General features: G+C 42.3%; 1 protein-coding gene across 1 annotated transcript in view; it reads right to left on the reverse strand.

Annotated features, from left to right (window-relative positions):
* The window catches only part of Map6 (microtubule-associated protein 6), a 68,008-nt gene that overhangs the window by 51,144 nt on the left and 2,354 nt on the right, over positions 1-14,510 (reverse strand). The window contains exons 2-3 of the mRNA XM_013013967.1: positions 13,739-14,505; positions 13,101-13,462 (exon numbers count right to left, since the gene is read on the reverse strand). Coding sequence (XP_012869421.1) covers positions 13,101-13,462; positions 13,739-14,505 — 1,129 coding nt within the window. The remainder of the gene's footprint in view (positions 1-13,100; positions 13,463-13,738; positions 14,506-14,510) is intronic.

Below are 14,510 nucleotides of genomic sequence, written 5' to 3' on the forward strand. Positions count from 1 at the left end.
AGGTATTACAGTATTACTGGTTCTGTTTTACCAAGACACACACACACACACACACACACACACACACACACACACACACACACACACACACACACACACACACACACACCCTAAATCCAGGAAGTACTCTCTGACTAGGCTAAGACCCCTTTTTACCTACATGCCTCAATATTTCATGTATATTGCTCTTGTCACACTTGCTACTATTCTTTCTTCCTTCCTTCCTTCCTTTCTTTCTTTCTTTCTTTCTTTCTTTCTTTCTTTCTTTCTTTCTTTCTTTCTTTCTTTCTTTCTTTCTTTCTTCCTTTCTTTCTTTTTCCCAGTCCTGGAGCTTGAACTCAGGGCCTGGGCACTGTCCCTGAGCCTTTTCAGCTCAGGGATAACATTCTACCACTTGAGCCACAATGCCACTTCTGGCTTTTTTCTGTTTATGTGATACTGAGGAATCAAACCCAGGGCTTCATGCATGCAAGGCAAGCACTCAACCACTAAGCCACATTCCTAACCCTACCTGTCATTTTCTTACCATGTGTTTCTCTCTACAATTCCTGATCCAAGTCCAGCGTCTCACACGAGAAATGATAGATGTTTCCTAAATTAATAAATGAAAGACTTCCTTGGGTAACAAAAATGCCAAAAGCATCATAGCACATAGTGAAGTCGCTATTGAGTAATTACCTCCCTTTAGTTGGTGGAGAAAATCAAGACTTTCCCAAGGTCACATAGATTTTAAGTCATAGCACAATTTAAATGCAGTTTTAATGGTCATCAAGACTGTCACAGGATTCTAGGACATCTGCCTGGACACAAACAACCATCCCTTTAATGAACCTTCCAGAAGACTTAGCCAAGCCTAATGTCCCTAGAGAATTCTGGCCCTTGAGTTTAACCTTCATGGGAGGGCTGCCTGGACTTCAGATACAGCCATCCATGTCAGCTCCCTTGTGAGCAGCAATATGCAGTGAACAGTGATCACACACTCTTCGTTGGAAACCCCCAAGGCAGCCTTTTATGCTCTTAAGATGCTACACTGAACTTTGAATAAAAATATTATAAATCCCACTGCATTATTATTATAGAATCAGGATCAAGTAAATCCAACCTAATTCCCTGCATTTATAGTAAAAGCCTCTTTCACAAAGGACTAAAAGCCCTGAAGGATAGGAAGGATTTAGAAGATGGGAGCATGTCAGGAGCAAAAATTATGCACAATACACACTGGGATATGATAAATTATGTAAGAATCTAGTCACTCACATACTGAGGCCAAAGGAGGATATGCACAGGAGTGGTGGATAGCTATGTGCAGATGATCATATAAAACAACACTCTATGAAATGAACTCCAAGAAAAGGAAAATTGTTACTGCTTTTGTTTTCTTTTCCTTTTGTACAGTAGCTGGTTCATATTTGCGAGGGCGAGGAAGGGCACGTAAGAGGTGGAACAAGGATGAACAAATACAACAGTGGTACTCACTAGACATATGGAAGATAAACTGGATATTTTGTGGGTGAGGACAGGAGGGAAAAACCAGGAGAGAGTGCAAGAAGGGGAGACATGGTTCAAAAAGAATTGTACTCATTATTCAATATCTGATTCACATTAACTACAACCCTCTGTATATCAACTCTACAATAACAATAAAAAATTATGGACAATATCCTGCACTAGTTAACTGTGGGGTTCATGAGAGCCCAGGTTAGGCTGTGATTTGGCCAGAGTACTTGCTGCAGTTTTTGTAATATAAATGTGCAGCCAAGGTCAAGAACTCCCAGGAAAAGGTCAAGGTGTGTGCAGGGAACAGGGAGTAGAAAGGCTAGAAGCACAAGATAGATCAGATCCTGGAGGACTTTGACTACAGATCAAAGTCCCTGAGCCTTTTCCTGGAGGAAGGGGATCCAGGGAGAGTTTGGAACAAGGAGTGTTGAGGACTCTCGAACAACCCCCAAAACAAGGTGGATAGAGAAGGTTGGCATGGGCTTAGGAGAGACAGAGAGACAGTACAAGGGCTGAGTCCTCCCAAGAATGGTAAGCTGAAATGAGAGGACTAGGGGCACAAGGGTAGGGACTGCTTGAACCAGACACAGCTGTGGTCTGGAATGAAGAGAACCAGATTGGTGACTGGCCACTGACCGGCTGTGCGATCTCAGTCCTCACCCTTCCCTAATTCTGTTCTTCATCTGTAATGATGAAGATTCTGACCTTAAAAGGTCATTAAGAAGTCTAAATTTAAAAGATATGTTAGCTGGATGCTGGTGGCTCACAACTGTAATCTTACCTGCTCTGGAGGCTAAGATCTGCAACTGGCTGAAAGACAGACAAATCCAGGAGGCTCTTCTTTCTAATTAATCAGCAAAAAACTGGAACAGGAGGTATTGATTATACAGAGGCTCAAGTGGGATAGCATTTTTCTGCCTTGAATGGAAAAAGTTCAGGGAGAGCACAAAGGCCCTGAGTTCAAACCCCAATATTGGAACAAAACAACAACACCAACAAATAATAAAATAAGATGTTAAAGCCATTGGCACAGAGAAAGCACTAAGAAAATAAGGTCGAAACTCAATTATATCTCTGTTCTCTCTAACATTCTTTTGCATCTTGGCTTTGCTTGCCTTTGCCTAATTCTTATGGCTTCATAATGAGCAATCCTTGAAGACCGGGAGGCTGGAAATGTGCATTCTAGGATATGTCACAATGTAGGGCAACCTTTTGAAGTCACCGTAGGAAATGCACAGTGACCACAAGAGAATAGCAGAGTGGAGGAGGCAGCACTGCCAGGAACCTTATGGGTTTTGTGGCTTGAGGTCTGGCCATAATTTTCCCACCAAAATAAGTTATACCAGGTTTAGTCCTGCAAAAGCCTTTTCATTCATCTGAAAGAAACTACATATTGATGGTAGACTGTGCTAGAATGAGAATAGGACAATGAAGAAAATCACTGCTTAATATATGTAGGTGTCACACTGGGCCAATGGGAAAGGAGCTGAGAGACAGATGGGGAAATAAGTATAGAAGCCAAACCCATTTTTTTTTTTGGTCGGTTGTGGGACTTGAACTCTGGGCTTGGGCACTGTCCCTGCACTCTTCAGCTGAAGGTGAGTGCTCTACCGCTTCAGCTACGGCACCACTTCCGGTTTTCTAGTGTTTATTGGAAATAAGTGTCTCACGAACTTACCTGCCTGGGCTGGCTTTGAACTGTGATCCTCAGATCTCAACTTCCTGAGTAGCTAGGATTACAGGCATGAGCCACTGGGTGCCCAGCTCACACACACACTTTTATTGACTTTTCCTGGCTCCCTCCCTGGATGTCCATGCTTGCTGTAATCTGACCTCAGATTCTCTCATATATACAGGTTTAGTTCTCACCAACAGGTTGAAATTGTCCAGGTCTTTCTGTTCTGCCTTTTCTCCTGAGCATCATGCTATACCTCCATTTAGTTGGTTTTTAGTTCGAATTTATTTTATTTTTGAGGTATAACAATACCTAGAATAAAGTCCACATCTTAACTGTTGACCACATAGGCTAAAGAGTTTTATAACACATCTGTTCCAATTCATACCCCTTATTAGCCATTTCCATATTCCTTCTGTAATGAGAATCACCATGCAAACCTTCTAAGACACCTCAAATTCAACTTGTCCAAAGAGCTCAGTGAGTGATTCTGTTGTAACCTAGACATCTAGAGCATGAGATCTGGGAAATGTTCTAGGCTCCTCTCTCTCCTTTTCTTCCTACTTTCCATTAGCCACCCATTATTTCATTCTGTATCATCAATGTCCATTTGCATTCTTCCCTTGTTGAAAGTCTTCATCATCTCTCACCTAACCTATAGCTTCTTTCCTGGACCTAGCCATATCCCGCCAATCCATCCTTCCCACAGCTGGCAAACCACCTTTCCTAAACTCCAAAACTTGATCCTGATTTCCCCCTCTCCTTACAAGGTAACAAAGGAAGCCAGGTGCCCAGTGGCTCACACCTAGAATCCTAGCTACTCAAGGAGCCTGAGGACCATAATTCAAATCCAGCCCAGGCAGGAAAGTCTATGAGACTTTTATTTACAATTAACCACAAAAATAAGCCAGAAGTAGAGCTGTGAAACAAGAGGTAGAGCACCAGCCTTAAGTGAATTCAAGCCCCAGTAACCAGCACAAGAAAACAGTAAATAAAGGAGATGAACCCTGCCTGTGTCCTCTTTCCCTCCTCATCCTTCCATTCTCATGTAATAATACCTGTAAGTTCTATGTGCACAGAATTAGTTATAGTTCCGCAGTAACTTCTACACAAATCTACTCCTTCCCTACTCAGGATCCACTCATCCTTCAAGTCACATCTAGCCCACCAGTCACATTCTCTACACAACACATTCCAGATAGCCCTCCAATCTGGTAGACTTAATTATCCTCTCCTCTATTTCACAGACCTGCACAGACTTTTTATGATGGAACCTATAAGTTCTCAGCACATTTCTTTCTGCACAGTAAACACAAACCTCTTGAGAACAAGGACACCCCAGGACTTAGTTCAAGGTCTGACATACGGTAGACACTAATAAGCATTTCCTGGATGGAGACTGAGCTGAAACAGTATATGCTAATAAGACCTGAAGGAATGTCAAAAAGAAATGGTGTAGACAAAGTCTGTGCTTTCAATGGTCTCAAAACCTGTGGGTAGAGAAGAAGCCATATGGGCCCAAAATGCTAATAGGAAATAAATAACAGTTCTATGGTATTACTATAAAAATCACTGGAACCTGGTGACAATGGCTCATGCCTATAATTCTGGCTACTCAGGAGGCTAAGATAGGATGATTAAGATTGAAGCCAGCCCAGACAGTAACGTCTCTGTGACCCTTATCTCCCATTAATCATCAAAAAGACAAAAGTGAAGCTGTGACTTAAGTGGTATAATGCCAGCTGTCATCACAAAAACTCAGGGACAAACCTGCCCTCTGCCTCCCTCTTTATAGATACAGTAAAGGAATTAAAAAAAGAAACAAAGAATAAAGAAGAAAAGTAAGCCATACTAGAAGAGATAATCAAAACCAACATTTTGTTATTTGAAAACACTAAAAAGCAAAATTAAAATTAACTTCAATAACATGAATACTGAAAACAAGAGTGAAGGCACAAAAGTTAATAACTGGTATGAAGGTAGGCATGGTAGTGCATGCCTGTAAGCCTAGCTACTCAGGAAGTTGACATATGAGGATCAAGGTTTGAAACTAGCCCAGAGAAGAAAAATCTGAGAGATTTTAATTTCCAATTAAATAGTAAAAAGGCAGAAGTAGAGATCTGGCTCATTGGTAGCTCATTAGTCATAAGTGAAAAATCTAAACAAGAGTAGGAGGCCCTGAGTTCAAGCCCTAGTATACCCAACTCATACCCACACCCCTCTCAGGCACAAAAAATGCTATGATCAATTATATGTCAATTAAATTTAAGATTATTTAAAATACAAATTTTCCTATAACTATTACTAAAATTAGTCCAAGAATAAATAGTCATAATATTCAATGTACATATATGAAAATGGAATCAGGCAACTTGAGAGGCTGGGTGGGGTAGGATAAATGGGTGATACTGACCAAGATGCACCGTACTCATAAACTGATATGCTGAATTGAAACCCCTTTGTACAACTACTTAGAGGTAATTTTTAAAAATTAAAGTAAGTAAAATAAAATTATAAGTATGTTTTAAAAATAAAACTGGCCCAAGAAAAAATACAAAATCTGAATAATCATTAAAGACAACAAACTGGTAGTAAAAAAAAAAAAAAAAGAAAGAAAGAAAGAAAGAAAAAGACCCCAAGTCTAGAAACTTTCATAACAGAATCTTATCAAACATTTAAGGAGCCACTCTTCTTATACAGCTTGTTCCAAACAATGTTATAATGTTATCATCTTAATTGTAACAACAAATATTTTTTAAAAAGGAAAAGTTGTAGACCAATTTCACTTACAAACAAATGTGCACAGTTTAAATAAAATGTTTTTGTAAACCAAATCCAGCATAATAAAATATGTTTTTAACTAAGGAAAATGATTCCTAATAATGTAAAGATGCCTCAATATTAAGAAGAAATTTTAATGTATTAAAAAAGAAAAATCTTATGATCATCTCAGTTGAAACATTTAATAAAATTTATCACCACATACATTTTTAGAATCTTCTAGCAACCTAGGGTAAAGAGAAGTTTTATAAACATACAGTAAACTCAATGATAAAACTTTAAAAGCCATCCAGTGTCCTGAGGCAAAGATGTCCATTGTCACACACTACAGAAACACAACAAAAACAAGACATGAGCCAGGTGCTGGTGGCTCATGCCTGTAAACTTAGCTACTTAGGAGGCTAATAACGGAGGATCATGGTTCTAAGCCAGCCCAGAAAGGAAAGTCCCTGAGACTCTTAACTCCTATTATCCACCAGAAAACAGAAAGTGGCATTGTAGCTCAAAGTGGTAGAGTGCTATCCTTGAGCAAAAAAGAGCTCAAGGACAGCACTCAGACCCTGAGCTCAAGCCCCATGACTAACAAAAAAACAAATAAAACTCAAGACACATAAATATTGGAAATGAGACACTAAACTATTTGTTAAAAACATACATTATCTCCACAGACAGTCCAAGAGCATCTACAGACTTTCTCTCTCTCTGTAGAGAACACCAGAGAGTGTGATAAAGTTTCCAAAAATTAACATGTAAAAAAATAATGTATCTGAGCAACAATAAATTAGAAACTGTAATAAAAATGAACTCTTCACAATAAAAAATAACAACTGAAAAAATAGGAATAAATAAAAGAGAAAGAGAGAGAATATGGCTTTCCTCAAACTAATGGCATAAAACAAAGATAGAAGAGACAAAATAAATAAGTAGGAGGAATGGAAAACATTTATGAAAGGAGATGGGACAAATGATTTTCTACATGAAAGGGGATATTTGATTTCTACTTTGTTCTATATGAAAAATCAAATAAAGACAAATACAAAAAAATAAATAAACTGGGCATGGTGGTGCACACCTGTAATCTCAACACACAAGAAGGAAGACTTGGAGTTTGAGACCAGCCTGGTATATATATTGATAAAATGTCTCAAAAAATAAAAATTACAAATAATAACAAAATTTTAAAATGGTATAAATGGGGCTGGGAATGTAACTTAGTTGTACAGTGCTTGCCTAGTATGCATGAAGCTGTGGGTTCGATTCCTCAGTTCCACATAAACAGAAAAGGCCAGAAGTGGTATTCTGGCTCAAGTGCTAGCCTTGAGCAAAAGAAGCTCAGGGACAGTGCCCAGGCCCTGAGTTCAAGCCCCAGGAGTGGCAAAAAAAAAAGAAAGAAAAATGGTATAAATGAATGTCAATATGATATTTCTGGAGAAAAATAAAAAAATGTAAGTGTAGAGTATGAACAATTTGAATAAAAAGTAGATCTTAAAAAAAAAAAAGCAAGCTGGCAACTTGCACCTTAAAGATGGCAAATCTCCCCCAAGTAGTGTTTTCTTAAGTAAAGCCTTAAGCCTAATTCCATCAAAATTATCTGGAGAACAGGTTCTTAGGCTCCCTTTAGAATCTGATTATTCATGCAATCTTTCTGCATGCTGAACTTTGAGAACCATGCGTACGAAAGAAGGGCAACTTGGGTTGCCCATTATAAGCACCAGAGAGAACATATTCAAGTGCCAAGGCCACACCCCACACCAACTACATCACATTTTCTGGGCAAGGCACCTATGCATCAGTATTTTGGAAGCAATTCCATTGTACAGCCAGGTTAAGGTCTCTGATCTATATGCAGATACAATTGGAGCCAGATCTAGAAGGCTTGCTGCCCTTCCCCCACGTGAACATTTCTGTCTAGTATAAAATTCCAACTGTATCCCAAATAAAGAAGTTATGACTTCCTTACATAGGATTGTAACTTCTTCATTTCATACCTCTGGCACCCTGGTTGGTATATATAGTAGGCAGTCATTTTCTGAGATAAATTCAACAAAATGAAATTGGAATAAATGAATCAATATAGAGGCAAATAACTGGACGCAGTGGTTCATATATGCAAATCCAGCTACTTGTCTGTAATCCTAGGCTGAGGGCTGAGTAATACTGTTCAAGGCTAGCCAGGAGAAAGTGTTCAGGAGACTCCTTCTCAACCAACAGCTGGACACACTAGTATACACCTGTCATCACAGCTATGTAAAAGCTGAGATGAGGTGGATCATAGTTCTAGGCTAGCCTGGCAAAAAAATTCACAAGGTTCCATCTCAATGGAAGAAATGTGTTGATGTATACCTGTCATCTCACTTATGTGGGGGAATCATAATATAGGAGGATGATGGTCTAGGCACAGTCCTGGGCAAAAAGTGAGACTGACTCAAAATAACTAGAGAAAAAAAAGGCTGGAGGAAGTATAGCTTAATAGCAGAGAGACTGTCTAGCAAGTACAAGGACTTCAGTTCAAACCTCAGTACTACCAAAAACATGTGTGTATGTGTGTATGTATATGTATATGTATGTATGCATATGTGTGTGTATATGGAAGTGAATAAAAATTTCACCAAAATTCCATTGCATTAACAAATCTAAAACAGCACCAAGATACAAACACAGCTCTTTCAGTGCTCATGATTGGGGGAAAGATATGAGCAAAAGTATTGACAAATAGACCGTGATAAGACAATAAAGTGAGAATAGAAAAAAATATTTTAAATGGCAGGACCTAGGAAGATGTCACTGAAGATTTGGCATCTGAGATCAGCTTTGAGGTACTACTGGGACTAAGGCAAAAGGAAAATGAGCAGGTGGAGCATGGGGCAATTCCCTGTCACATAAACTAAGTCAAATGAACTGTTCTCTAACCTTCATGCAAGGCTGGAGGGCAGACATCAAAGGCTCTTTTTCTTTCTGACTTCCTTGTTATTGCTCTCATTTTTCAAGTATTTTGCCTCCGGTTTATTAATTCTACCTCCTAGAGTCTCAGCTGATATTTTCTAAGAAAAGTTTCTCATTAGCATTTCTATAGGGAGCACCTGCTACCCCATCTATCCCTATTAACTGATGGCCAGGGCAATGGGGTTGACTGGAAAGGGAATTTTAATCTCCTCCTTATGACTCATCTATTTTCTAATTGAGAATGCCAGGTCTAAAGCCATAAATGGTCTCCCAGTGAAATTCATTCTTAACATTAGAAATGGTAATAAAGACATGCCTCTCAATTTTATAATATTGTCAATGTAAAATGAGTATATTAAAAATTAATAAACCTCATGATTGTGAATAATTCCAAAGACACCTCAGATACCACTTGAATGAAAAAAATTCCAGGCAAGTATGAATAGATTATGGATCAGATGTACTGTTTCATAAGGAAATTTTCTCAAAACCATGGTGCCAAAGAATATTCGATATTATTTATTGACAATGTATTAGTGTATATATATACATATATATATACATATACATGGTTCTAAATGTTGAACATTTATTTTACATTATATATGAATTCATTAAGCTGATGGATGTGTCCTTTCCCTATTCAAGCAAACTGCTCACATTGATACCATGTGATGGATGTCACTTGAAAAACCCATGGGAGGAACCAGTCACCATGGTGTAAACATGCCATGATTTATGTAGAGTGGCAGAAGAAAAGGTTTGGTAAATCAAATTATCTTTGAGATGGAGCCTTATTTGGTTTCTATGGTGATTTAAGGCCCATTTATGGTGGCGATGGGGCATAGTTAAATTCAAGACATACCCAGGATCAAAGCAAGGAAAAGGTATCAGAAAATAGGGAAGAAAATAAATGAACAATTAACCCTATAGTTTCTAGGTATTTTTCCTCTACGGTGTATTTACTGATATTCTTCATATCTACTTTCATCCAAAGTACACTTCCTAATTATTGGTAAATTATTTTTCTTCCGGACAAAAAACTGTTAAATTTCACACAAATTTGTCACGCATTCAAGGTGTTCATTACAGAAACTTATGTCTCTTAGCATTCATTCTCCTAATGATTTAAAACTCTTTTGGTTATACAGCAAAATGGAACTGATGGTACCCAAATCATCTGTGTAATTATGTTTTATAGAAGACCGGAATTTTTTAAAAAAGCATTGTGAAATGAAGGAAGGGGTAACATTGTCAAAAAGCATTTACTCATAACCGACTTATGGAATTGTAACCTCTTTATACCTCTACTTGATAATAACAATAAAAGGTGACATGTTTAATAATTGTTTAACAGGTTGGGAGACTCCTAATAAATGCCAAAAACAGTCATTCACTCCAACAGCAAGAGAATCTCTTTCCCCTACCCAGTTCTAGCCCTTTCCAGCATGTGATTAGAACTGTGAAGCCTGTTTATTTCAGACTCAGGCTTTGTTGCAAGGGAAAAAACTACATAGAAGTTGTTAAAGTAAATAAATAAAATTTAAAACCTATGGAAGGACCTAGTCACCATAGTGTAAACAAAGTAAGACTCCATGTCAATGATAATTTGATTTATAAAACCTTTTTCTGTGTCATCTGCAACCCAAAATTTGAAGTGAGTTGTATCTGACATGTGCAGTCATTCCATCATCCATGAACAAAGCAAGTCCTCTGCCAGTATGAAAACATGAACAGAGAGGGTCACTCAACTTTGAGACCCTTGCCTCTATCTGGATTGGCACTGGCTGCATGAAGGTGGAAGAGGGAGCTCCTGCCTGCTGAGTGATAAGGTTCCCCTTGCCACCAGATGGTAATAGGGGAGTAGGAAGATGAAGCAGCTGTGCCAAGAATCTCTGATGGTTGGCTAGCCTTGGACTTCACAGGGAATATACACAAGACAGCCGTGAATAGAACCAGAAAATTACGTCTGGTATTCCATTTTTATGCCCTTGATTGTTTGCTTCCTTTCTTCTCTTTAGATCTTCTTTTAGTTGCAGCATTAAAAATATTGTGAACATTCCACTCCCTGGACTATCAAAGGAAAAGGAGATGTGTCCTTGCTCACCCAGGGCTTTCTTTGAAAGGAAGTGAAGTACTACTGCTGGAAGGCCAGTGAGTGAGTGTGTGTGTGTGTGTGTGTGTGTGTGTGAGTGAGAGAGAGAGAGAGAAAGAGAGAGAGAGAGAGGAGAAAGAAAGAAAAACAAAGAGATTGAAAAAGAACGTATAAGTGGGAAGTAAAAGACATGAAAATGTAGGAAAACATGAAATTCTAAGGCATTGTCTGTGTGGGTCTTGTCGTTCTGCAACATAAGAGGGAGTGCTTCTCATGTTCGTTGCAGGACATCAGTTTGACAGAAAGCCGCATACACGGACTTAGCATAGCACCCTAACTCTGTGCTCCTCCCCACTGCACCCTCCTGCTGGAGGAAGGCATAAATGGCTGTGGCAGTGATGAAGGACCCTATAAGCCACATTTGGAATGCATCTAGCTTAATTACTCATTGTGCACATCTGCTTCTTCAGAGACCTTCAAACCCAGGGTAACATATTCGGCATCAACTGGAAGCTGTTAGTTAACTGATACTGGTTGAAACAATAGGGCAGGACTGAAAGCTAAGCAGCCAGAAAAATATACTGAATAGATGAAGGGCAAGAAAAGAGACAGAAGAACTGAGGCTGCAGCACAGGGAGAATTCTAGAGGTTGGGGGTGGGTTGGGTATTTTAGTGCATGAAAGCATTCATTTACAAGGAATGTGAATGTGCTAAAGAGGGAGTTGTTGGTGGTGAGTGAATAAGAAATACATCTGAAAACATGAAGGGTGTACAGAGAAAGGAGATACCTCACTTAGAAGAGAAGGCTGGAGGCACTAGGAAGTGGAAATGTATAGAAATAATGTAGAGCTGTATGATGAAGAAAGTAGGAATGGAAACAAAACCAAGTGCCACTACGTGGTAGGCATGGAGAGGTCTCTTGTATCATCTCCCTCAATCCTTACTATGCCTAGCACAGTGCTTAGTATTATAGTAGGTATTTAAATATGTATGAATTAAGCTGGGTGTCAGTGGCTCACACCTATAATCCTAGCTACTCCGGAGGCTGAGATCTTAGGATCTCCAGCCTGAGCAGGAAAGTCCATGAGACTCTTATTTCCAATTAATCACCAGAAAGCTGGAAGTGGAGCTGTGGCTCAAGTGCTAGAGCACTAGCTTTGAGCAAAAAGTTCAGGGACAGTACCTAGGTTCTGAGTTCAAACCCCAGGACCAGCACAAGCAAATATATATATATATATATATATATATGTATATATATATATGTATGTGTATATATATATATACACATACATATATATACATACATATACATATATATACATGTATATATATATATATACACACACACACATAAAAGAGTTAATTAACCCAATATCAATAAATTTGTGAGCAATCCTAAGAGATAACCATTATCAATTATAGCTTACAAATAAAAAGAAACTGAAGCACATGAAGGTTAATAATTTGCCCAATGTGTCAGTCACAGTAAAAAAAAAACAAAAACAAAACAAAAGCCAAATGGGGGGGTGGGTGGGAGAGAGATGGCTTCAAAGTAGAAGGAGTACTAGAAGAGGAAGGATCCTGTGGGCAATCTAAAAAAGGGTGTGGTGCCTGGGTGTAGCCCAAGGATTGAGAAAAGAGGAAGAATGAAGGCCAAGTGAAGTGGGCTAGCACGGTGAGGGAGAAATCCCTTGGAAGCAATTTTTCTAGGATGAGGACACGGTGGTAGGGGCAGCATCAGGCTAAGGCAGCAGGTAAGTTGGGTGGGAGAGGGAATGACAGATCAGCTTTGGAAAAACTGACAAGGTCTCTTTTGGGCAGCAGGGATCTGAGCAGGGGGAGGGTGGGGGGGGGAAAGGTGGCTAAAATGATAAGGGGAGAGAGAGAGCGAGAGAGCTGGGGAGACTAGGATGGACAATACTAACAGACTTTCCACAGACCAGGGCAGAGAAGCCTGGAATGTGGTTAGAGGAGGGTGTGGTCTGGTAAACAAGAGAAGGCTAAATGTCAGGCTAAATGTCTCCTCAGAAGGGGAGAAAGACCCTGAGCAGTCCTCCGCAGAGGATGGGGTGACCAGCCCCACAGCAGAAGCTGCTGCCTGCATCTCACCTGTAGGAGCTGCTCACTGCACTAGTCACCTCCTCGCGGATTTGCCGGTTCAGAGCATCTGCCATTGCTCGTCCCTTGCCACCATCAGGGCCTGCAGCCTGGGACTGCATGGAGGGCTCGTGGCCTTCGGAGCGGCGCACCATCCAAGCGGGCCCGGCCTTCCTGCGGGTGTCTCCCTCATCCGCACCGGATGGCTTTCCAGCCGCCGGGCCTCCTTCTTCGGCCTGGGTCTGGGCTGGAGGCAAGGGCGTCTGCTCGTGCCCTTCGGTGCGATGCACCATCCACGGGGGCCCGGCTCTCCTGCGGGTGTCCCGCTCATCTCCACCCGATGCCTTTCCCGCCGCCGGGCCTCCCTCTTCGGCCTGGGTCTGAGCAGCAGGCATCGATGTTTGCTCACGTCCCTCGGAGCGGCTCACCATCCAGGGGGGCCCAGCCTTCCTGCGGGTGTCGCGCTCATCTCCACCCGATGCCTTTCCCGCCGCCGGGCCTCCGTCTTCGGCCTGGGTCTGAGCAGCAGGCATCGATGTTTGCTCACGTCCCTCGGAGCGGCTCACCATCCAGGCGGGCCCGGCCTTCCTGCGGGTGTCGCGCTCATCTCCACCCGATGCCTTTCCCGCCGCCGGGCCTCCGTCTTCGGCCTGGGTCTGAGCAGCAGGCATCGGAGTTTGCTCACGTCCCTCCGAGCGGCTCACCATCCAAGGGGGCCCGGCCTTCCTGCGGGTGTCGCGCTCATCTCCACCGGATGCCTTTCCCGCCGCCGGGCCTCCCTCTTCGGCCTGGGTCTGCGCGGCAGGCATCGGGCTTTGCTCGGGCCCGTGCCCTTCGGTGCGATGCACCATCCAGGCGGGCCCGGCCTTCCGGCGAGTGTCGCGCTCATCTCCACCCGATGCCTTTCCCGCCGCCGGGCCTCCCTCTTCGGCCTGGGTCTGAGCAGCAGGCATCGGCGTCTGCTCGTGGCCCTCAGAGCGGCGCACCATCCAGGCGGGCCCAGCCTTCCTGCGGGTGTCGCGCTCATCTCCACCCGAAGCCTTTCCTGCCGCCAGGACACCAGCTCCTCCCTGCTCCATGGCCTCGGACTGCATGGGCCAGCGTTCCTGGCTCTTCGGCCTGCGCTTGGGTGCCCCGAGAATGGGAGCGGAAGTCTGAGAGGACACGGGGATCTGCACAGGCTTGGGGATCCAGGGGTGGTCTCCGCGGCGCGGGAGGGGCCAGGCGCGGAAGTCCTTCTGGTACTGGGTCTCGCGCTCGAAGGGCGCGTCCGACGGCTGGTACTCGCTGCGCGGCCGGCAGCTGGGTTCGGGCCGCTGTACTTTCCAGGCGCGGTAATCCTGCCGCATCACCGAGTCCGCAGGGCCGGAGCCGGAGGTGGAGCCGGAGCCCACGCTAGGGCCCGACCCGCCCCGGCCTGGC

Source organism: Dipodomys ordii, unplaced genomic scaffold, assembly GCF_000151885.1.
Source record: "Dipodomys ordii isolate 6190 unplaced genomic scaffold, Dord_2.0 Scaffold22, whole genome shotgun sequence".
Taxonomy (NCBI): Eukaryota; Metazoa; Chordata; class Mammalia; order Rodentia; family Heteromyidae; genus Dipodomys; species Dipodomys ordii.